The sequence below is a fragment of the Bos grunniens genome, chromosome 1 (assembly GCF_055505025.1).
Source record: "Bos grunniens cultivar Pamir isolate PY7600 chromosome 1, Bosgru_T2T1.0, whole genome shotgun sequence".
NCBI classification, from domain to species: domain Eukaryota; kingdom Metazoa; phylum Chordata; class Mammalia; order Artiodactyla; family Bovidae; genus Bos; species Bos grunniens.
In genome coordinates this window covers 85,925,504-85,947,303 of record NC_141165.1, presented here as the reverse complement: position 1 = coordinate 85,947,303, position 21,800 = coordinate 85,925,504, and the positions used below count along the sequence as shown (strand labels likewise).

Sequence of the window (21,800 nt, the reverse complement as noted above, 5' to 3'; positions counted from 1 at the left end):
TATGTCAACAGGTAGTGACTGTTTTATTTCTTCCTTTCCAAACTGTATGCCATCTTTTTCTTGCTTGATTGCACTGGCTAGGACTTCCAGTACATTGTTGAATAAAAGTAATGAGGGAAGACACCTTTGCCTTGGAAAGAAAGAATTCAGTTTTTCACTGCTATTTATGATGTCATTTGTAGGTTTTTTATAGATACTCTTTATCAAGTTAAGGCGGAGAAGTCAATGGCACCCCACTCCAGTACTCCTACCTGGAAAATCCCATGGACAGAGGAGCCTGGTTGGCTGCATTCCATGGGGTTGCTAAGAGTCGGATATGACTGAGCGACTTCACTTTCACTTTTCGCTTTCATGCATTGGAGAAGGAAATGGCAGCCCACTCCAGTGTTCTTGCCTGGAGAATCCCAGGGACGGGGGAGCCTGGTGGGCTGCCGTCTATGGGGTCTCACAGAGTCGGACACGACTGAAGTGACTTAGCAGCAGCATCAAGTTAAGGAAGAGACCTCCTATTTGTGGTTTGCTGACAGCTTTTAATCATAGATGTTAAGTTTTGTCAAATGCTTTCCCTGTATCTAAGAGATGGTGCTATGTTTTTTCATCTTTATCCCATTAATGGGATTCAGACTGAAGGAGCAGCACCTAATCTTGAGACATGTCCGTCTTAGAGCCACATGATGGTTCTTGAAGCTTCAGCTTGGTCATGACATAAATTCACTTCTCTTTACCATGCATAGGTTAAAGCAAAGCATGTGACTACCTTTCTCCCCCTGGGAGGGGCAGCGAAGCCACATGGCAGTAGGTAGTTCTTCTGTATAATCCTCTTACAGGGAACTGAAAGTGTTAGTTGCTCAACCATGTCTGTGTCTGACTCTGCAACCCCATGGACTGTAGCCTTCCAGGCTCCTCTGTCCACGGGATTCTCTGGCAAGAATACTGGAGTGGGTTGCCATTCCCTTCTCTAGGGTATCTTCCTGAACCAGGGATCGAATCTGGATCTCCTGCACTGTAGGCAGATTCTTTACCGTTTGAGCCTCCCTCTTATAGGGAGGACAACAAATAATTGATATCAATAATATATCCACACATATCATTCTTAATTATATGTAATAAGGTTGTGTGTGTGTGTGTGTGAAAATTAATACATTAAAGAAGAAAAAGATCTGGAAAGATGTAAACTGAAGTGTATCTTTTTATCTGTACTTTGTAATTTTTATTTTAAAATTGCTTTATAATTAAGTTTCTTTTTAAGAAAAATGTAAATTTGGTCTCATTTAATACTGTATTTTAAATATGATTCCTTGTTTTAGATACAGAATTTTTGAACCAGAAAGGACCAGTTGTCTGTCCTGTTTAATATTTCCTGTCCGCCTTACTTCCCAGATTTATGGATACAGAAACGTTGCAGAAGTGCTTTGTTCCAAGGTCATGTAAACTAGTGGAAGATTCTTCTAGAGCAGGACATTATCTGAATATCAGAAAGCAAAGAGGGCTTGAGAAATAGTTGCGAAGACTCTAGTTTAAAATACTCTTATAATTGTTTTAATGCAAGGAATCACTCCAGTACTCTTGCCTGGAAAACCCCACCAGCGGAGGAGCCTGGGAGGCTGCATGCAGTCCATGGGGTCGCAAAGGGTTGGACACGACTGAGTGACTTCACTTTCACTTTTCACTTTCATGCATTGGAGAAGGAAATGGCAACCCACTCCAGTGTTCTTGCCTGGAGAATCTCGGGGACGGGGGAGCCTGGTGGGCTGCCGTCTATGGGGTCGCACAGAGTCGGACACGACTGAAGTGACTTAGCAGCAGCAAGGAATCACTAAAACACTCTTAAAAACACCTGAAAAAAAATCCATTCATCCTTCTATAAAATGTCTAATGAATACCTACTTCTTTATCATCCAGTCCACAACTAGGATTTTAAGTGGTATAGTGAATGCTTCTAGATTTTAAAGCACATGTATTAGGATATGAAGCGTGAATTGGGATATAAAGGACATATAAATAATTATCAAGGATATTTTTCTCAATTTCGACAACTGAGAGATCCAAGGTAGTGATAATGATAACAGCTAAGATTTATTGGCTACATATAATGGTTAAGCATACTTAGTGCACTTTACATGTATTGTCACTCTCAACAAATTCATAAAGTGGATACTATTGTTATCTGTAGTTTATAATTGAGGAAATCAAGGAACAAAGAATCTATGCAAATTACCAAAGTCTTCTAACCACAGAGCTACAATTTGAACTTGACCAGACTTACTATACTGAATCTCTAAAAGAAGGCTAAAAGAAGGTTATGCTGTTTTCTAATACCACAATTCCTTCCTAGATAGGAATTGATTCTAGGTCAAATATGTATATAAGAAAATTATTTAAGCTTAAAAATAAGTTAAATCATGTTAGGTAGTTAATAAGCACAGATTAGCAGGTTAAGTGGAAAACAGTGCTTTCTGTACCTTCAGTTTCCTTATTGTTGTGTATTTTAGCTTACTAGTTATAAACATGGGCTTTAGATTAAGATCTGGCTTCAAATTCTGGCTTCACTTCCTAGATTTTTGACCTTGGGCAGGTGAAGGGTTAGTAAATGGAAACTGCTGTTTCTTGTTGGTTTGGAAAGCCCATGGTGATGGCTACATTTCTTTTATTTTTTCTTGATCAGGTGGATTTATTTAAAAAGAGTCTTCTGTTGATCCCTATTCACCTGGAAGTCCACTGGTCTCTCATTACTGTGACACTCTCTAATCGAATTATTTCATTTTATGATTCCCAAGGCATTCATTTTAAGTTTTGTGTAGAGGTAAGTTAATATACTCCCCCACTCCTTTTTTCCTATTCATTTTGTCATTGACCAAATGGTATCTCAGCTCTAGGATAGAACAGCAGAATTCAGTACCACAGGTGATCAGTTCCTGTCATGACATGTCAACATGTTGGCAGAGAAATGGACTATAAGAGGAACCTCCAGATGGGAAGAGGTAGCAGTCCAGGATCTGGATCCCTCTCTGAGATACCTGCCCTATTTGGATTTCATCAGATTTTTTTTCAGTCATTCCCTTTAAACTACATTTTGAATATGGATAGAAATCATTTTCTGGGACTTCCCTGGTGGTCCGGCAGTTAAGACTGCATGCTTCCACTGCAAGGGGCACAGGTTTGATCCCTTAGGAAACTAAGATCCTGCATGCTGTGAGGTGCAGCCAAAAAGAAAAAACAAAACGGAAATCATTTTCTTGGTTTCTCCTAGAGCTAAAATTGGTTTGTATCTTCAAAATAACTTCTGTAGAATGAATCATAGCCAAGAGAATCAGCTGGCAAAATATTAGAGTTCAACTAATAAGAGTTCAACAAGATAGCAGGATACAAAGCAAGAAAAATCAGTGTGTTTCCTGATTTTCCTGCACTAGCAAGAGCTAGTTAGAAAATGTAAACAGATTTCATTTTTAAAAGCAAAAAGAGGTGAATTACCCAGGAATATACCCTAACAAAAAAGGGGACATTCTTTGAGATGAAAACTCTAACGTATATAAAGGAAATCTGAATAGATGGAAAGATAGGCACACTCAATATTAGGAGATTAATTCTCCCTGAACTAATATAAACCAATTTTTGTCCTAATCAGTTTCTCAGAAGGATTTTGAATGAAACCTGATAAACTCATCCTAGAATTTATATTGCAGAATTCATGTCATGACAGCTAAAGTAGTTTTGAAGTAGAAAAAAACTGAAAGAAGGAATACTTGGTCTACTAGTTGTCAAACCATATCACAAAGTTTTAATAATTAAAACTTTTAATTATATTGGTTAGGAGTAGACAAGTAGATTGGTGGAACAACATGGAGAATCTAGGAATAACTCATGTATATGTGGGAACTTAGTATATGATAAAGTTGAGGAAGGACAAGCTATTTGATGTACGCCTTGGGAAAGTTAGCTATTTGGAAAAGTAAAATACAAATTCTGTTTCATACTATTCATATATAAGAAAAACAAATTCCAGATGGAATAATGATCTAAATATAAAACATAAAACTATGAAAGTTAGACTAAAATATAGATGTTATGTTCTCAGAATATGAAAAGCCTTCTTATCCAGAACCAAAAAAGCAAGACTATATCATAATTTGAAACTTACATGTCACAGTTAAAAGGGATTGACTTGGAGAACATGTTACTGACATATATAAGTCACTTTCTAGAATATTAAAAGAACTACAAATGAGTAAAAAAAGATCTAAGAAATGGACAAAGGATAAAATAAGTAATTTTTAGGGAAAATGCCAGTAGCTGTTAAACCCATGGAGAGATGCTCACCAGAAAATGGGAAATGTATTGCAGTCAGTGGGGTTGCAAAGAGTCAGTCACGACCTAGTGAATGTACAACAACAAATTAAAATTGCCTCAGGGTTCCATTTTTTTGCCTATTGTGTTAGGAAAAGTTTGATGGTACTAAAATGGGTGTAAGGAAATAGGCATTCTCATATTTTCTGGTGGAGTGTATAAATTAATACAGCCGTTTGGGGAATAACTGCAGTTCTAGTTGCTTCTAAGTGCCTTTCAAGTAAAAAAGATGCATATCCTATTACAAACTAGTTCTGTTTCTTGGTATATACTCCATAAAAGTGCTTGTGTATGCACCAAGAATGGGGCACACACCAGGGTGTTCATTGCAGCATTATTGATAATAGTGAAAAATCAAAATGAACTAAACTTAGCTCTATCTACAGAATAGCTAAATAGATACACTGTTATATATTCACAATATTAAACAGACCATAGCAGTTACGGAATATAGTAATGGGTTGGCCAAAAAGTTCACTTGGATTTTTCCGTACCATCTTACAGAAATACCTAACTTTTTGGCCAACCCAACAGATCTTTGCGTCTTAACAGGGAAAGATTTACAAGACCTACTGAGTTTGAAAAGGCAAGTTGCAGAATGATACAATATATAGGGAAAAAATACGAATACAGACATACACTTGTGTACATACACATGTACATACACATTTCTCCTCCACCTTCAGAGGGTTAATTTAATTCATGTAACCTCTGACTCCACTCTTACAAGAAGATAGGCAGAGAAAGATATGCACAAAGAGGTGGAGGGGGTAGGGGAAAAGTATAAACTCCAATAGGCTTTGTCTTGGGAGAGATTTCAGCATTGGACTTGACTGTATTTAGTATCCAGGATGAGTTTAAATAATATAACTTTCTAGAAACTGAGTGATACTTTTACCTGCAGCCCTCATAAATATGGAATATATCTAAGGCTAGAATGTTTAAATTTAGTTTCAGTTATTAATGATTTCTGCCATGGATTCCTTCTCTCTGTTAAGCATTGGCAGTAATTAAGACATTCTTTTTGTTTTGCCAGTATTTAATTTTAAGTTTCAAATTCACCAAGCTGACTTATTCCTGGAAAAGGCTGACCATCTTATTAAAAAGGTCTAATTAAAACATATACCACTGTCCACAGTCTTAAGTGCATATAGTATAGAAGGTCTGAGTCCTTCAGTCTATAAAGTGAAAAAGGTCTGAAGTCAAGTTCCAGCTCTAAACTCTTTAATGCAATCTCTGCCCAGTGGTGGGGCCACAGCCTCCTCTTTTGCTTCTATCTGCTGTGGGCAGGTTCCATTTTTCACCAACTGATGGAACACAGCATCTGTGTTGTGGTTTCTTTTTAACCAGAATATAAGAAAGTATTTGCTGACTGAAGCCAGAGAAAAAAATAGACCTGAATTTCTTCAGGGTTGGCAGACTGCTGTTACAAAGGTAAGTAAGTGATAAAAAATGAAAACCCAGGCATGTCAAGGGGCTGAAATTATCTAAGGGGTGGGTGTTTTTAAATGCATATGAAGACTGATCATGAAGATAACCAAAGGAAAGTCTGGAGGCTGCAGGGAGGCAGCTCAGAATAAACCTCAGTTCAGTATTCATCATCTGGCTGCCCAGTTTCCCGCTGCTTGCTGGAGCAAGTAAATTCAGTCATTTCATCCCTGGGGCAGCTTCTGATGATATAGTTGCTCTGTTGAAAAAAAAGACATCTGCTTCTTGCCTCATGGCTCTTATTTCCAGATGATTCATATAGACCCAGAGAAATACTGACATGACTATTTTGGATTCACCAAGGGAGCAAGTGCACTGGGCTGCTTTCCAGGCATTTGGGGAAGACAAGTGGCTTGAGAGCTTCAGTTCTGAACAGTCTAGAAGCAGCACTATGTTTAGCCGTAGACAGTAAAGCTGTGTATGGGGCAGAGTAAGCAGGCCTACCCTCTTAACTCTGTCACAGATACCAGGGTCTTGCATTTTATGGGGCACTGCTTTGTTTTCCCGGTGTTTTTATATGTATGATCTCATTTGATCCTTATAATCTGAGGTAGGCAAGTCACTTAGGAGTAAGAAGCATCTCTGACCTTCCCCAAAGTTCATCAAAACCATTGACCATTAGGTCCTTGAACTCAGGTCTATTTGGATCAATGACACAATGTGAAAGAAGCAGAGTCTTGAAATAAACCTTTAACTCAAACCAAAGGGACAAGGTTTATGCATTTATCCTTGAACTAAATGCTAACTTTTAAACTTACATTTTGTGTTTTAAATACCCTAGTTTATTAGTTGAAAGCAGAATTGCTCTTGTGAATATTCTGAACTTACCCAACAGTATATCCAGGTGTTCCCCTAAATTTAATCAGGATGTTTCAACACTTCCAGGCAGAATATAGTAACCAGTTCTTTGGAAAACATTCTGTTTACCTTTACAGTGTCTTTAAAAGAATAGGACAGAGTTGTGAAATACGAGATGAAGAGTGAAGACTGCCAAACAGCGTTTAGTACTAAGTATTCAGAGTCCAGGTCTGCGTTCTCTGAGTCACGATTCCATTTTGATTCCATAGTCAGTGAACTGATAGCAAAAATGATTATCCATGGAAGTTTTAAAATAGGATTTTTGACTTCCCATTTCTCATGTTTAGGCAAACATGTTTCTCATGTTTAAGTTACTGATTGATAGCTCTTTTCATGCGACCAGGTGCCTCCATAAACTCAAAACACTTTGTAAAGCAGAGGTATATACCAGCTGTCTTGGACACAAGTTTCCTGCAGCTTTTCTTATCTGACAGGGAACACTTGATGTTGTTTTAATAATTGTTTTGTTTTTCCCCTTAGTGTATTCCACAACAGAAAAACGATAGTGACTGTGGAGTATTTGTGCTCCAGGTAAAGAATTTTTTTTTTTTTTTTGTATTTACAATTTATAAACTTGTTGGGTTTAGAGAAGAGAAGGGGGATCCCTCTGATGTGTGCATGGTACTACATACAGGTAACAGAACACTCCTCCCAAACCTATGTCACTGAAAAGCAGTAGTTCTTGCATTTTCATATATTATCATTAGGAAGAACCACCTTCTAAGGCTGAGGATAAATGGTATCACCCGTGTATTATCAGAGGTTATTGGCAAGCCACATTGGAGACTGACCTGAATTGGTCCTGTCATACACTCTTGGCATTTGTAGAATTAACTATATTTTTTTTAACCACTGGCAAGTAGTCTTTTACCACAGAGTAAAAACGAACTAGATTTTAAATAAGGGCCACATTCAGACACTGTGCTTTCTCATGCTGCAGGTTCCCTTAGGTTTCAAAGAGCTATTGAAAAAGTTATTATATTTATGAAGGAAATCATAGTTTATAATCCATGATTTACAGATTTCCAAAGATCTTGGAAGATGGGCTCACTCATATGACTCATGAATGTCTGAGAACTCAGGTTCTCACTTAAAGGCCATATTAGGTTTGACTGCATTCTCAGCATTCTCACCTTGAGAATGGAGCCCCTTTGGCAGTTTTGCTTTTCACAGTATTGAGTGGGGAGGGAGGGAGTATTCCAAGCCATATACTTACCTGAAAATCTGACTGTAATTTGGAGGTAACTTTTTTTTTGGAGGTAAATGTTTTAAAACAGTATGTTTTACAAGTCTAAACCAACTTTAACATTTGCCTTAGACCCTATTCTGTTAAGTCTGCATCTGGTAAAATGATGCGTTGGGCTAGTACTTAACTCCACATGCCACTTAAGTGTTTTTGGGACCTTTCCAGTACTGCAAGTGCCTCGCCTTAGAGCAGCCTTTCCAGTTTTCCCAAGAAGACATGCCCCGAGTGCGGAAGAGGATTTACAAGGAGCTGTGTGAGTGCCGGCTCATGGACTGAATCAGCAAGGACTCTGGGAAGTCTGACCAAGTTGGAGCAGGTGGTTTGTTACTTGAATCTCCACTTATTTGAATTTTTACAGGTATTTCCGATCAGTGGTGTTGGGCCACTATTGTTACCTCAAGTTTATTTTCTGCCCTTAACTCATTTCTCTAGTGACCATGTACTATTTTTTTAATGTTCAGTTTGGTTTCATTTTTAATTTTATGGATTCTGTGTGTGTCCCCCCCATATTTAATATTTATTATCCAAACGCATGCATATAGACAGAGCATGCAGTGCAGAGTATTAAAAAAAAAAAAAGCCTAGTAGATTTGGTGCAGCTTTTGAAACTTAGTTAGACGTGAACTGAATACAGGTTTAAATTTTAATTCCAGAACCTAAAAATGCAGGATGTTTTTGATAGAACATAACTCTGAGAGTAGTAGATGTTCCCTGGGGCATAAAGGGTAGCTAGGAGGGGTTTTGACAGTCAGTCCTCTATTTTTACCAGCAGCACCTTTCACTGACTTCTCTCTTCAGTGAGTCCCATTCCTTTTAAAGGATGAAAAGGAAGTGGCCATAAACTGACTGGTATGATCTGTTTATGGTGGCACACTTGTAAGCACAGTGCCTGCCTTGTGAAGAGTTAAGATATGAGACAATGAAAGTGACCTTGAGGGTCCAATTATCTTCACAAATGAGATTTCAGCCTTGGCTTTAAGATTTATAATAAATGCTTTAATCTTATAAAAAGCTTTTGCTGGAACATTGAACTCCTTGGATTCTTCTGGTTTTGACCCATTAAAAAATCAGTATCTGTCAAACTAGTGGTCAAACAAATGAGAATCCAGCCCAAGAGTAATTTACAAGTTGTCACTTCCCCTGTATTGTTTCCCACTTGGAAGAAATTAAGATCTGCCAAATACCTATTTCAAGGGTATTTAAAATCTAAACATTCAAAACCAAAGACTAATTTTAGGTCTTTTGGACGTGGGTGGGGAAGAGAGAACAGAAAAGGTAATAAGGGAGACTTGATACTGAGGGGGTTACAGCAAAAGTTATGAGTGTTTCCCCTCATTTCTCTAATGATCTCAGCAACATGCAGGGCTTATCTGCCTCTGCTTGACCATCCCTGAGACTCCAGCACAGGAGTCCTTTTTTTTTTTTTTTTTTTTTGCTTCCATGAACCTCCTCTTCTGGGGGAAAGCAGAAGTGGCCCTGTCCTTAGCCTTTGCTGCATTAGGATTAAAGCAGTGGATCTTGCATCTTTAACAGAGTTTTGTGATAACTGGAAAGGAAAGGAGGAACAAGCAAATGGCAAAGGTACTTGGGTTAATGCCTCGTTAGGTGTGCGGGTAGGGCTGACTGCCAGCAGTTGAGGTGGAGTCAGAACATGTTTACGTGCAGGGTCCCTACCCCAGACATTCCAAGCACCAACACCAGTGTTTACATTATCAACAGGCCAGCACTTTCCTACTCCCTCAGACTCAAAACTCCTTAGTATAAAACCAGGTCAGTATTTCTCCTTGTGCTTCGCATCATTAGGAAGACTGAGATTAGAGGCACGTTGTGCTGCTACAGGTAGGGCTGCATCCACATTGGAAAGGTGACAAAATGGGTTGGGTGTTTTCTTGAGGTTTTCAGGCATAATTATGCAAACGAGATTTTTCCAATCTGTATCCCAGACGTTTGCTTTTTTTTTTTTTTTGGTAATTAGTAAGTAGGCTGTTAAAAATGTCTTACACTTTAGAGCGCCATAGTTCATATTTCATTGACAGAACCAGGCATGCAAGAGAGTTGTGTTCTGGCAAAAAATCTTCATGCCCCAAGCTTGAGTTGTCATTTCTTTCAGTCTAGAAATGGTCATTCTTAGCAGTGAGGCAGAGAGAACCTACAGTGAAGTGTCCCAAGTCACGGGTCTGTTTCATGTCCAGCTTAATAGAGCACCTTGAGCTACACTGTCCAGCATGCTTTAGCTTAAATGTCAGATATTTTAAGTCTGGTTAAATGTTTCTGTTATTCATAAGAAGCTTGTTTCAGTACACACAGTTGCTTCCCTCCTGCCTTTCCTACCCGTCTTGTGATTAGGTATAAACTTCTATTTAGCCCAAGTCCTCCATTAGGATGGCCTTTTTTCCTGATGTTTGCAGTAATGGTTTCCTTGCAACAGAAGTTTCTGAAATATAGTCTGGGCTGTTGGTAGAAGAGACAGGCATTGTTTTGTTTTACTCTCATTAGCTTGGCACTGAATTGTCTAGGTGCCCACAAGGTGGGCAGACCTTATGCTTTGGGGGTTGAGGGCAGGCCTTACACAAACTAAAAGCTGCTTATGATGTGCCTTCAACAAGCTGCTCAGTCCTCTCCATCAGCAAACTTACCAGTCTGTAGTTGCTTTTATCCTTTTGTAAAATCTATAGCAATGAATGTAGATTTAGTTCAACTTTTAGTTCTCTCAAACTAAATGGCTCAGATGGTAAAGCGTCTGTCTGCAATGCAGGAGACCCAGGTTTGATCCCTGGGTTAGGAAGATCCCCTGGAGAAGGAAACGTCAGCCCACTCCAGTACTCTTGCCCGGAAAATCCCATGGCCGGAGAAGTCTGGTCGGCTACTGTCCATGGGGTCGCAGAGTCGGACACGACTGAGCGTCTTCACTTTCACTTTTAGTTCTCTCAATCATAGAGAACCAATCTTCTCTTAAGAAAGGGAGAAGCAGCAGCTGCTTGCTGCCAGCAGTCCCCAAATCTTTTTTGGGGCTTTGCATTTTATTTTCTACATATCATTGAATATAATTAACACTGGTCACCTTGAATTCAGAGTTGGAACAAAGGAACAGACCTGAGACATCGCCAGCAGTAGCCTAAGTAGAGCTGCCCCCTTTCTCTGCAGTTGTGGTTTACTACTTCCTGGGTTAGAAGGAATAACTGCGAGCTCTGCATGGATCAGACCCTTCAGGCAAGAACCAGTGTGTTAATAGTGTGAATTAGATATACTGACTACCTGCTCTGCTTAATTGTTATGAAACTGAACTAATAAGCAGTTATAAAGCACATACTTTGTTATGTGCTAGGCTCTGCCTCCTGGCCTGTAGATAATTTAAGAAGACCTAGGGAATACCATCAGACATGCTAATTGTATTTGGGTGTTAACAAAAGCAGATCTAGACAAGCTGTCCACTTAAATGGTACCTTTTGGTCAGAAAAAATTTATTTAAAGATTGTGATCATGTAAAATTACTCAAACCTTCTAGCAAACATATTTTTTGAAAAATAAACTAAATGCCTTTATAAATGTGTGTTCTCTTGTGTTGGATAACATGTACTGTTTGGTGAGTAGTAATTTTTCCCAGTGGCATTCCAGTCATGACAAGGCTTATCTGCATAGGCTCTAAGCGGCTCACTGTCCAGTAGCAGCACTTTCTACAGTAATAGGAATATTCTGTATTTGCATCTACCACAAGAGAGCCATTACCACAGGTAGGTATTGAGCATATGAAATGGTAATGTGACTGAGGAACAGTTTTAATTAGCTGCATGTAGCGAGACACTACCATATTAGTAACTCTCAAATCTAAATGGACAGGCAAATTCTGCACACTATTCAGATTCTTCCCCAAAATGTATTAATATTCCAGGGTAAGAGTGTTTCAGTGTCTCTTGGTGAGGAAAAACACAGTAAGTTGGTCCAATTTTATTGAAATCTGTTACAGAAGACAATTCAAATATGAAATACTGTCTGTGGTTTTAAGGCCTATAGAAATCTGAATCATGTTTTACTGCAAAATAATACAAAATACATTCATTCAAACTACTGTAAAAAAGTGTATGTCCTCATTAAATTACTTGCACATGTTTTCCTAAATACTTACAAATAATTTAGAGATATCCAAATAGCCAACTTAAATTTGAGAAAACACACTTGCTGTAACATGAAAGCTGTTCACATTGAGATACTCCAGCCCCAACTTCACAAACTCCTGGAAATTAGGAGATACTTTGTTGCTAGATGAAAAAAAATCTCACTTAGGTCAGGGAGAATTGTACTAGACTAGCAGTTTAAAATGAGCAAGAATTCTTGTAACATTAGAGAAATCATCTCTTGCCTTATAAATGCAAAATAAATCCTCTAGACTCCCTTCTGGAAGTTGTAGAGACCATCAGCTGACTGTCCAGCCTCTGAAACAGCACAATTAGAGAAAAACAAGACAGACTTCAATATTAGAACTGGCCAAAACATTTCCCGAGGGAAGCATTTCTGATTTTGTTAAGCCATTCTCTCAACCACCACAAAACACTCCATTCCCAAGATCAGTCTGAAAATGGAAAAAACAGATCTGAAGGCACTCACACCTCACATTTTGAAAAATGTGTTTAGTAAATAAATACTCTTCAATACCTGTCCCTTATTTCCTGATATACAAAGCATGTAAAGCAGGTGGTGTTCCCTGGGACTGTCCAAAGCTTGCTTTTATACCAACTCTTTAGGAATTTCCATTAAGTTTTGCCTTTACAGATTAAAAATCAACACAGAATAAAAATTCAGTTATCAAGCATCTGTTCCCCTAATTTAGAGCAAAGCTACATAACATAGCAAAAGTCCACTTATTAAACTTTATCTTGTGAAAACTTAAAATTTTAAAAATAGTAATTCCAGGTCCCAAGGTAGACCATGAACCTACTTAGATGCAAACATGGTAAACACTTTAAAATTTTTTCCTGTCTTCTAAAAGAAGTGTGTTTTTGGCTGACAGGTCAACATTATACATCAAGTCTGTTGCTAAGGAAACAATTTTTGACCTAGTAATAGAAATCATTTTGGTAATCTGACACAAAACCAAGATTCTAAGACTTAATTCTACAGAATTAAAGGCATTCTTTTGGATTCTGTTCTTTAATAATTTTTAAGAGGAAAACCATGACAAGGCTTCCAGCTCAGTAGAGACATTGATTAAAGCTTGGTTTACAAAAAAAAAAACTAAAGGCAGGTTTGCAGACCTTGGGTAACACCTGTCAAATTCAACAGGCCAAAGGAGCAGACTTTCACGATGGGGCTCTCAACCACTCACTGGTTTTGGGCCAGTTTTCCATAGCCACCTCTTCCAGCATCATAGTCCTGACGGTATTCATCTCGTACCTTAATTGAAAAGAACATGTTACAGTACAGAGAAGATTAGTGTAACAAACATGCCTTCCAAAATATGTCAGACAAATAACTAAGCCTTTTCAGATGTCATAATGTAAACATTATAAGTGTAACATGATTTTGAGCAATTGATGATAAAGTTCAACTGCCCTGCAAAATTATTTTAATACTGCTTTTTTTTTTAAAAACCAAACATCAGGCTTACACTCAGCATTCAAAGATAGCACATTCCAAAGAATATTTAAACTATATTGAAATAAAAATGGAAAAGTTGTTTTAGTACATTCTGCTTTGCTCAACATTCCTGTAGAATATTCAGCCCCTTGCAGAAGTCCAGTAATGGTTGCTTGTGAAGACATACTATTTAATGGTATTTAAAAATATTAATAATTTATCACCCCCAATGGGTGGATTCACTTCAAGCCAAGGTTATAGGCACAGTTATTTTGAAAAGAGCAAATACAAATTGACAAAACACTTATCATTTAGGACTGGCATCCCAGGCCAAGGCTGAGCACAGAAAACCTTCCTGCGTACCTGGCCCCCAGAACGCCCACGGCCATACTGCCTGCCCTCCTTAAAGCCTGCATCCCAGTCTGTACGAATGATCCGGTCATCCAGACGAGTCCCATTTATATACCGCATGGCGTTTTCTGCATCTGCTCTTGAATAGTATCTTAATTATGATTATTAAGGAATTAGCATTTCTCCAGACATTTTTGTAAATAGAGGAAGAAACATCTAAATGAAGCTGAGTTAAAGAGTACAAAAACTAATCCAACCAGATGGAGATCAAAGACATAATTTGGCTTGTATAGGCCTGTTGAGGTTGGTCCAGAAGCAGTCAAAAATGGTATCTTATCCTCAGCTACACTGATGGTTTTTGGATAATCCTGTTAAATACACAATTCCACTGTCTCCATATTTTGGTTTGCAAAATACAGATATGTTCTGTGCAGGTTTAAACCACGAACTGTTATCCAAGGAAATAACAGCATCATTCGGTTCCCTGAATATGAGGCTGTACATTCAAGAACAACCTTAAAAAGAGGTCACTGCATAAGACCTGCCATCACATTTCATTAGAAGGGAACACTCAAAAAGTACCACTCAGGTCGGTAGTTCTAAACCAGATCTACTAAATCTATCTTTGGGATGCTATTAAAAAATATATGTAAGTATATGATTACAACTGGGTCTAGGAAATACTTATCTGGACCTTTCCCCTTGTCTTTAATTACACGGGTAGGGAAACACTTGCTGAAATTCCAGTGTCTACACAATGCCTAGCACACATGGGGATTGAGTAATTCTTTGTTGAATGAAATGAATGCTAAAGGGCAAACAGGGTGGGGGGGGGGGGGATACTGACAATGAAAGGTATCCTTTCTTTTGGGTATTTGTCATCTTGATTATTGATCTTTGACTTTCAAGGCAAATGCAAAAACACTCCAATTCTTAAACACTGATTAGTATCTAATAGTTCCTTTGTCTTTTTTGTCTCCTGTGAATTATTTTACACTCCTGGCACCAGAGGTGAAAGCAAAACCTGGGCGCTCGTCCCCTGTGTCTGAAGGAGTAAAAGAAGCTTGCAGAGCCCGAAATCAGACACCAGAGTCAGAAGTGGGGAATAGGTTCAAACGTGGGGCTTCTGATTCAACCTGATAGGGAGTACATTTTGTCTTCTTTCCTTCTCAGGGCCTCCATTAGACAACAGGAAAGAAACATATACCCAAGGAGGAGAAGAGGCCATCAGCAGATTAGAGATGCAAAAGCTAAAGATTAATAATGGGTGAAACAAAGTCACAGTAGGAAATACTCCTGAAGGGCTTAAAGGAGACAGTAAACCCAGGAACTTTTTAATTCCAAGTTGATTAAGTAGTAAGGCTGCAAATAGGGTTTAATTAAAGGTCTCTATGTGGGAAGAAGACCTATTAGCAAGAACACATTTAATTCCAGGCAAATAAAAAAGATAGGGTTGTGAACTAACTAACTGAAGGAACTATGGCATTGTCTTTAACATCAGCAAGCTAAAATCTTTCTTCATTCTAGCATTTAAGAAACCCACACGTCCCAAAGGCAAGGCAGCAACTTAAGAAGCTCTGCCTAGATCCACAAAGTCAGCCTTTTCCCCAAGACACCAAGGGATCATCAGAAATTTAAGGAAATTTTACAGGATAAATACAACGGAAAGAAACAATTCAAGGTACAGAAAATTCAAATGACATGGTGGACTAGGTCTGGAAAATTTCTCAAAATGACCAAAAAAAGAAAATAGCACTTAAAAAACAAAATATGAAAGGGTAAATCCAGGTGGTCAAATTTATGGAGCGCTTCCAGGGAGAGAATGGTCACAAGTAAGTTCGGTTACGACGTACCGCGTCAAGCTATATGCATCTACATGATACTATGTAGCTGTTACAAAAAGAGGTAACCTACACGTGCTAACATGGAACAATCTCTAAAATACGTGAAAAAAAGTGCACACAATATGCTACCACACATACATAGAATTACTTCTGGAAAGACACCAATGAGATTGATAACTAACGTCTCTGAACTTAGAATGATAATGGGGCTTTTATTTTTCAATACACTCTTTGGACTTTCTGAAATACCATACGCATATACATTTTCAAAGATTTACTTAACCAACTATGAAAAAAGAATGGATTTCAGAACAGAATGTATATGTTACTAGCTGTCCCAGTGTAAACAGTATAGACATATTGGACAGAAAGCAGGAGAAGATGAAGGAAGATGAGGAAGACCTAAGTGCAGGGATGCTAATCAACAAGTGTCCTCACTCATCTTTCAAAACAGGCTATCAGCCGCTCTCGGCCCCACCTTCGGGCAACAGCTACACGAGACACACAGGAAGGATACTCCACAAAGCAGAACCCACATGCTGTCTTCTTCATTTTATCCAGGCCCATGATGATTTTCTTTATGTCACCACTTTTGCTGAAGAGCTCATAGATTTGTTCTTCTGTTGTATAAAAGGAAAGATTTCCAACATACAATGTACAGCTTTTCTTCAGTAATTTTTCCTGTTCTTCATTGTCACCCTAGAATTTCCGAGATGGGGAGCAAAGTGGAGGGGAAAAAAAGGCACAAAACAATATGAAGGGTATGCTCCAAGTTATATTTTTTAGTGAATTTAACATGGATACCATACAGAAGCAACAGGTAATATGTCTACCTCTAGGGAGAATCAAGAGACTGCAAGTCAGGTTTCTATGTATGGTCTCATTTAATTTATCATCATCAATCTACCTGAGGGAAGATAGTTCAGTAACTTGTCAAAGATCACACAACTCATCAGTAGTTCCAGTTGGTACCCAAGCCCAGTCTTATCCTTAATCCCCTATTCCCTTAAAAAGTTCACAGGACAAGAGTCATTCTACAATAAAAATAGGTTTTTCAGGACTTTGGAATGAGACACTAAAGTTTATTACTGCAGACTTGTTACTGACTTGTTAAAATTATGGTCAAGAAGCATTTTCCTCTTTTTTTCTCACATGTTTAAGTCATGTCCCAACAAATAGCTTACAGTTTAAGACAACTAGTGTTAGAACTTATTTAAGGTATGACATAATGTAGATACCATTCAGGAAATACTGTAGAAATTCTATAAGACAGTATCTTACAGTAGTCTAAATAAAGCTATAGGCTTTAGACTGCAGATAGACAGTAAAAGTTTAATCCTTTCACTGTTGTAATCTTGCAGGATGCTTGAAATTCAACATGGCTATGATGTGGAACTTTCTGAAGTAATGAGCAATAGACGTGTAAAATAATGTCTGTGCATGTTTTTATTCATTCAGTCACGTCCAACTCTTTTCAACCCCATGGACTGCAGCTAACCAGGCTCCTCTGTCCATGGAATTTTCCAGAGGAGAATACTGGAGTGGGCTGCCATACCCTCCTCCAGCATATCTTCCCAACCCAGGGATTAAACCCTGGTCTCCTGTGTTGCAGAGAGATTCTTTACCAGCTGAGCTACCAGAGAAGCCCATAATCATGTCTGGTATATAGTAAACATTTAAAAAACTAAATGTTGAATAAACCTAAGATCTTTCTCAATTTTGCCTCAAATTTGTTTTCCTACCCTACAAACGCATTTTAGACTTTCTCCACACCTACCCTCTTCTACACCTGATCCCTCCTTTCTCAATCTTCTGAATCTTCAACAGCCCCTCCCTTTCTTGTGCTGGATTAAGATCTGATCTGATTGTAAATCCCTACATTTACAGTTCCTCCCTTTACAACCCCATAATCTCTAGAGGATTACGAACTCTTAGGATGTGGAAAACTGTCTTCCCTCTCTACGGTTTAGCAGATGCTTCCACAACAGCACTCAATACAAATTTACTAAATAACCAATGGTTAACGAGTGTCACCTTCACTCCATCCCTGTCTTTGCTGATATTGAAGAACCCACCTTGAATATCTGCAGCCTCGGCCATTTCATACAATCTGCTATGACATGGGCCAAAAGATAATTTCCCTCTTTGGAAACCCAGCAGTTCTCCGATTTTGACATTCAGACCCTTAACATGTTAGGTTCCCCTCCTCAAATCGAGGGCTCCCTAAAGGTGGAGGCAGGGCTCAACTTTGTCTGCCACAAGGTACAAATCTTTTGTAGGGCCGTTGTACTAGCCTATGAAAAAGGGAAATGCCAAACGCAGTTTGGTAGATTTAAAAACAAAAGTCCCGGTATCTGGATCAGGATGGCGCTTCCCCATACTGCACGTATCAAAAAGACACCCTTTTTTGATAATTGCAGCAAAATCACAAAGTCACTTTGCCGCGACACCGTTCGTGAAAACCCAAGCCACCACTACTACTGCCGCCCATCTGCAATGGCTAGGAAACAGAGAGCAGCTGCTAGGGAATGCGAAAGCCGGCCTCAAACTCCCTTCCTACGAGAGAAGGGGATTTGATGATACCCAAACGCCCTTTCAGCATCCATTCCCCAACAGGCACCGAGGCTTCCCTTCGCATTTCGGGATACCAGAGAATGAGCGACAACACAATGAGACAAGAGCAAACCGAGGCTCAGCGTTCTAGCCCGAGGCTCCCCTTTCTCGCGACCCGGCTTCCCTCACCCGGAAGTGCTGGTCCCGGTACTGGCTCAGCTCGACGTAGGAGTCGCTGCGCAGCGCCTTCAGGAGGCCACCCGACATAGTGCAGAGAGGTGGCAGAGGACACCGCCACTCAACAGTGTAACGAGGTAGCCCCAGCAGTGGCGGAACCGGAAACGCGCAGATACGGCTGCGGAAAGTCGAAATCCCGTGCTCCAATCCCAGGGCGGCAGTGTCGTCACCGGGCGGCGCCGGCGCAGATACGGCCCGTAGTCAGGTGTCGCCGATCAGAAGCGAGAGCGGCGTGCTTTGGGTTCCGGGTCGCTCCGAGGATGGTTCTGCGGCGGCTGCTGGCCACCCTCCTGCACAGCTCGCAGCTGGTGGAGCGTCTCTCAGAGTCTCGGCCCATCCGGCGTGCGGCACAGCTCACCGCCTTTGCGCTGCTGCAGGCCCAGCTACGCGGCCAGGACGCGGCCCGGCGCCTGCGAGCCATCGCGGCTGGGCCCGCTGGCTCCCTGGGCCGCCGCGCTGCTCGTTTCAGAGACACCTTCACTCAGGAGCTACGCCGGAGCCTCCGGGAACGCCCGCGGCCACCACCAGGTAGCCAGAAAGGCCCGGGACCAAACCCCTAAACCCAGGCTGGGCCAGGGACACCCCCAGGGAAGCCGTGATCGGACAGGACACAGCCAAGGAAGAAACTCCCCGAAGCCTGACAGAAAAAGATAGGCTCGGCCCTGATTCACCGCGGGCAGAGAGCCATGGACCTAAGTACAACCGGAGAGAGGTTTAACCTCAGCAAATGGGACTAAAACTAATGATCGATGCTGCTGCCGCTGCATTAATGTAGCAGGTCGCTACTTCCAGGGGAGATCCTGGATGGAAAGACAATCCTGCAACTGCCAAAAGTCCTCTGATTAAATGTGTGAGCTGAGTAATGGTTATTGTTACAGGACAAGGTTCTTTTGCCCCGTGCGCAGCAAGCCAAATGCGGAGATGCAAAGGTTTCCAGCGAAGAGGATTTACTGGCAGGGCAGCCAGGGGTGGAGAACTAGTCTCAGATCTGGTCTTCCTCAAGGCAAAGGGGTTGGGGTATTTATGGGATAAAGCATCAGCAAGGCGGCGGGAGGTGTGGGGGAAAATGCTTGGAGAAAGGTGTGGTAATTGTAGTTCTGCAGACGTGTAACTATGCCACATGCATCTGCAGCTTGAAAAATGGAGGTTCTTAGCACCATCTGAGGGTGGAGTTTTCTGCTCTCTGATGTCAAAAGGTCAGGAGCATGCCCAGTTGGACGGTTGGTGGTCCTATCCAGTCTTAACCAACTCACCTTGAACTAGACACAGCTGACTCCAAGAACCTGGAAAACAACTCACCATCAAACATAACTAGGCTTGGTGCTGCTTCCAGACTGAGGGAGTCATAAGATGACCTTGACTAGTGAAGGCAGATGAGATGGATCCACCCATGCCTTCAGTATGAACCTGGGGCTTATCTGGGAAGGTGGATTAAGATTCCTGGGACTGTAGGAATTATACAGTCCTACAGTATAATAATAATGTATATTATTATACAGTATAATACTAGTTAACACATACTGAATATTCCCTCTGTTCCGGGCACTTCCTTAATACACTGTTATCTCACTCCTTACAACCACTTTCACATGAGGAAGTGTAACGCTATTTCTTAACTTTCATTTTCTGCTGCCGCCACCACCATCACCACTGGGTATCAGGACAACTGTCTACCACGGAACAAGCCACCTGAATTCCTTGTCCCTATTTTAGAGGGTCTGGGATACACTGTAAAGACTATGCTGCAGCTAACAGACCCACAATTAGGCAATCCATGTATGCACTGATCGTCTCTAATCAGGCTACAGAGTTAATCATGCAATCTAGAAAGCTCAAAGCAGGAGAAACAATTTATATTCTGACTTTGTGGGAGTCACAGAGGGAGCTGGATAGCCTGGAGACCTACCCTGGAGGTGCGGCAGCAAGAGCAGCTTGTCCTCCACTTTGCTGGTGGTCAAAGATCTGACTTGACATTCTACCCTCTAGCCTTCCCATCAGAGGTGCTTCTGGTCAATCCTCTCTGAGGCCAGTGTCCCACTCTCCTAAGGATAAAGTTTTAGTTTGGCACCCTGCCCTCCTGTCCTCCATCTCCCAGACCAGAGGCAACTCACTGAATTCTCCTTTGAGTTTGACAGTAAGGAGCCCAAGGAGCTTGTTCATTCTGCCTTGATCGCTGCCTCATTGGTCTCAGTCCCACTCGTTTGTCTCTGAATCTGGATATCAGAGCAGCACAATGTTAGCAGTCCCCAACCCAACCCCTTACCTTCAACATAAGCAGCCTTCAAGCACACTCACAGTTGGGTCTTTTTCTAGACTGGCAGAAACAAAAAGGGAAACTGCAGGAAGCAGTGAAGCTTTTAGCAAGCTGGCCATTTGTTAAGGAAGGAAAGCAAAAGAACGAAGGCAGATGTTTTATATTTTGTGGTAGTGTGTGGGAACTAAATTCCCTCCATTTGTAGAAGGAGTCTGAGAGCAGAGCAAGAAAATGGTCCTTTCTTCTCCAGCTAGAGGTGACTCGGATGCCTCCTGGCTTTGGAAGCCTCCAGTGTAACCTGGCTTGTCATCCCGCCACTTACCCTACTGCTAAAGAAACAGACCAAATTCATCCTACCACCCCCAGTGGCAACAATCTCCCAACATGCCTTTCAAGCGCTGCTAAACAGAATGTGAAGCCAGGAAGCAACTCACTCCACTATCCTGCAGGGCAATTTCAAATCACCCCTTAATGCCACACAAATCTAGATACCAACACTTTACAAACAAATCGTTAGCACTCAGGCCACTACAATCTACATGGACTGCTACACCAACAGCTCCTCTAGGGAATTCTGAGTTTGTGAACCTACCTGGCGAAGGAGAGAAACAAGTCCCAAGAATCCCAGAGGAATCTGGGACCTTAGAATCTGAGTTATCTCCAGGCAGCACTTGGTTTTTATCTGTTAGGCAAAAAAAACTCTCTGGCTGCAAAGTAAGTAAGTGCTTACGGGTGCCCAAGATGATGCTAAGCACTACAGGTAGGAAAAAAAAAAAAACCAAACCAAAGTTAGTAACAAACCACAAGAACATGAAACTATCATGAACAGGTCCTATAATTTTAAAGAGGGAACTATTGGGTAGTGTGCTACAGTTAGCTTAGGCTGGCTCAGGAGAGGCATCCTTGGCATCTCCCAAGTTCAGTAACATCATTTTAGTAGTTTGAAATCAGCCATGGTGAGAGTATAAACAACACACAAGTTGTCAAACACCAGAAATAAGGGCTATTTTGCCCCTAGAGAATGGGTTGCTAAACATTTACCAGCATGCCACTG

The 21,800-nt window shown here is 40.6% G+C and overlaps 3 protein-coding genes across 8 annotated transcripts in view; 2 read left to right on the top strand and 1 right to left on the bottom strand.

Annotated features, from left to right (window-relative positions):
- The window catches only part of SENP5 (SUMO specific peptidase 5), a 45,616-nt gene extending 34,134 nt beyond the window's left edge, over positions 1-11,482 (top strand). For 3 of the 6 annotated variants that reach the window (XM_086399957.1, XM_086399963.1, XM_086400002.1), the window contains 4 exons: positions 2,666-2,803; positions 5,695-5,778; positions 7,171-7,221; positions 8,102-11,482. In XM_086399957.1, the coding sequence (XP_086256083.1) occupies positions 2,666-2,803; positions 5,695-5,778; positions 7,171-7,221; positions 8,102-8,212 (384 nt within the window). In that variant the 3' untranslated portion in view covers positions 8,213-11,482. The remainder of the gene's footprint in view (positions 1-2,665; positions 2,804-5,694; positions 5,779-7,170; positions 7,222-8,101) is intronic. The other 3 variants (XM_086399982.1, XM_086399992.1, XM_086399971.1) reach the window with 2 other exon arrangements.
- A 383-nt stretch (positions 11,483-11,865) lies between these two features.
- Positions 11,866-18,583, bottom strand: NCBP2 (nuclear cap binding protein subunit 2). Its single transcript, XM_086400527.1, has 4 exons — positions 18,445-18,583; positions 16,220-16,401; positions 13,871-14,009; positions 11,866-13,324 (listed from the first exon to the last, which is right to left on the bottom strand). Exons 1-4 carry the CDS (start codon positions 18,520-18,522, stop codon positions 13,253-13,255), a joined length of 471 nt encoding a protein of 156 aa, XP_086256653.1. The 5' UTR covers positions 18,523-18,583; the 3' UTR covers positions 11,866-13,252.
- Positions 18,584-18,752: 169 nt separating this feature from the next.
- On the top strand, positions 18,753-19,355 carry NCBP2AS2 (NCBP2 antisense 2 (head to head)). The gene has a single exon (XM_086400541.1). It carries the CDS (start codon positions 18,753-18,755, stop codon positions 19,050-19,052), a length of 300 nt encoding a protein of 99 aa, XP_086256667.1. The 3' UTR covers positions 19,053-19,355.
- The last annotated feature ends 2,445 nt before the right edge of the window (positions 19,356-21,800 follow it).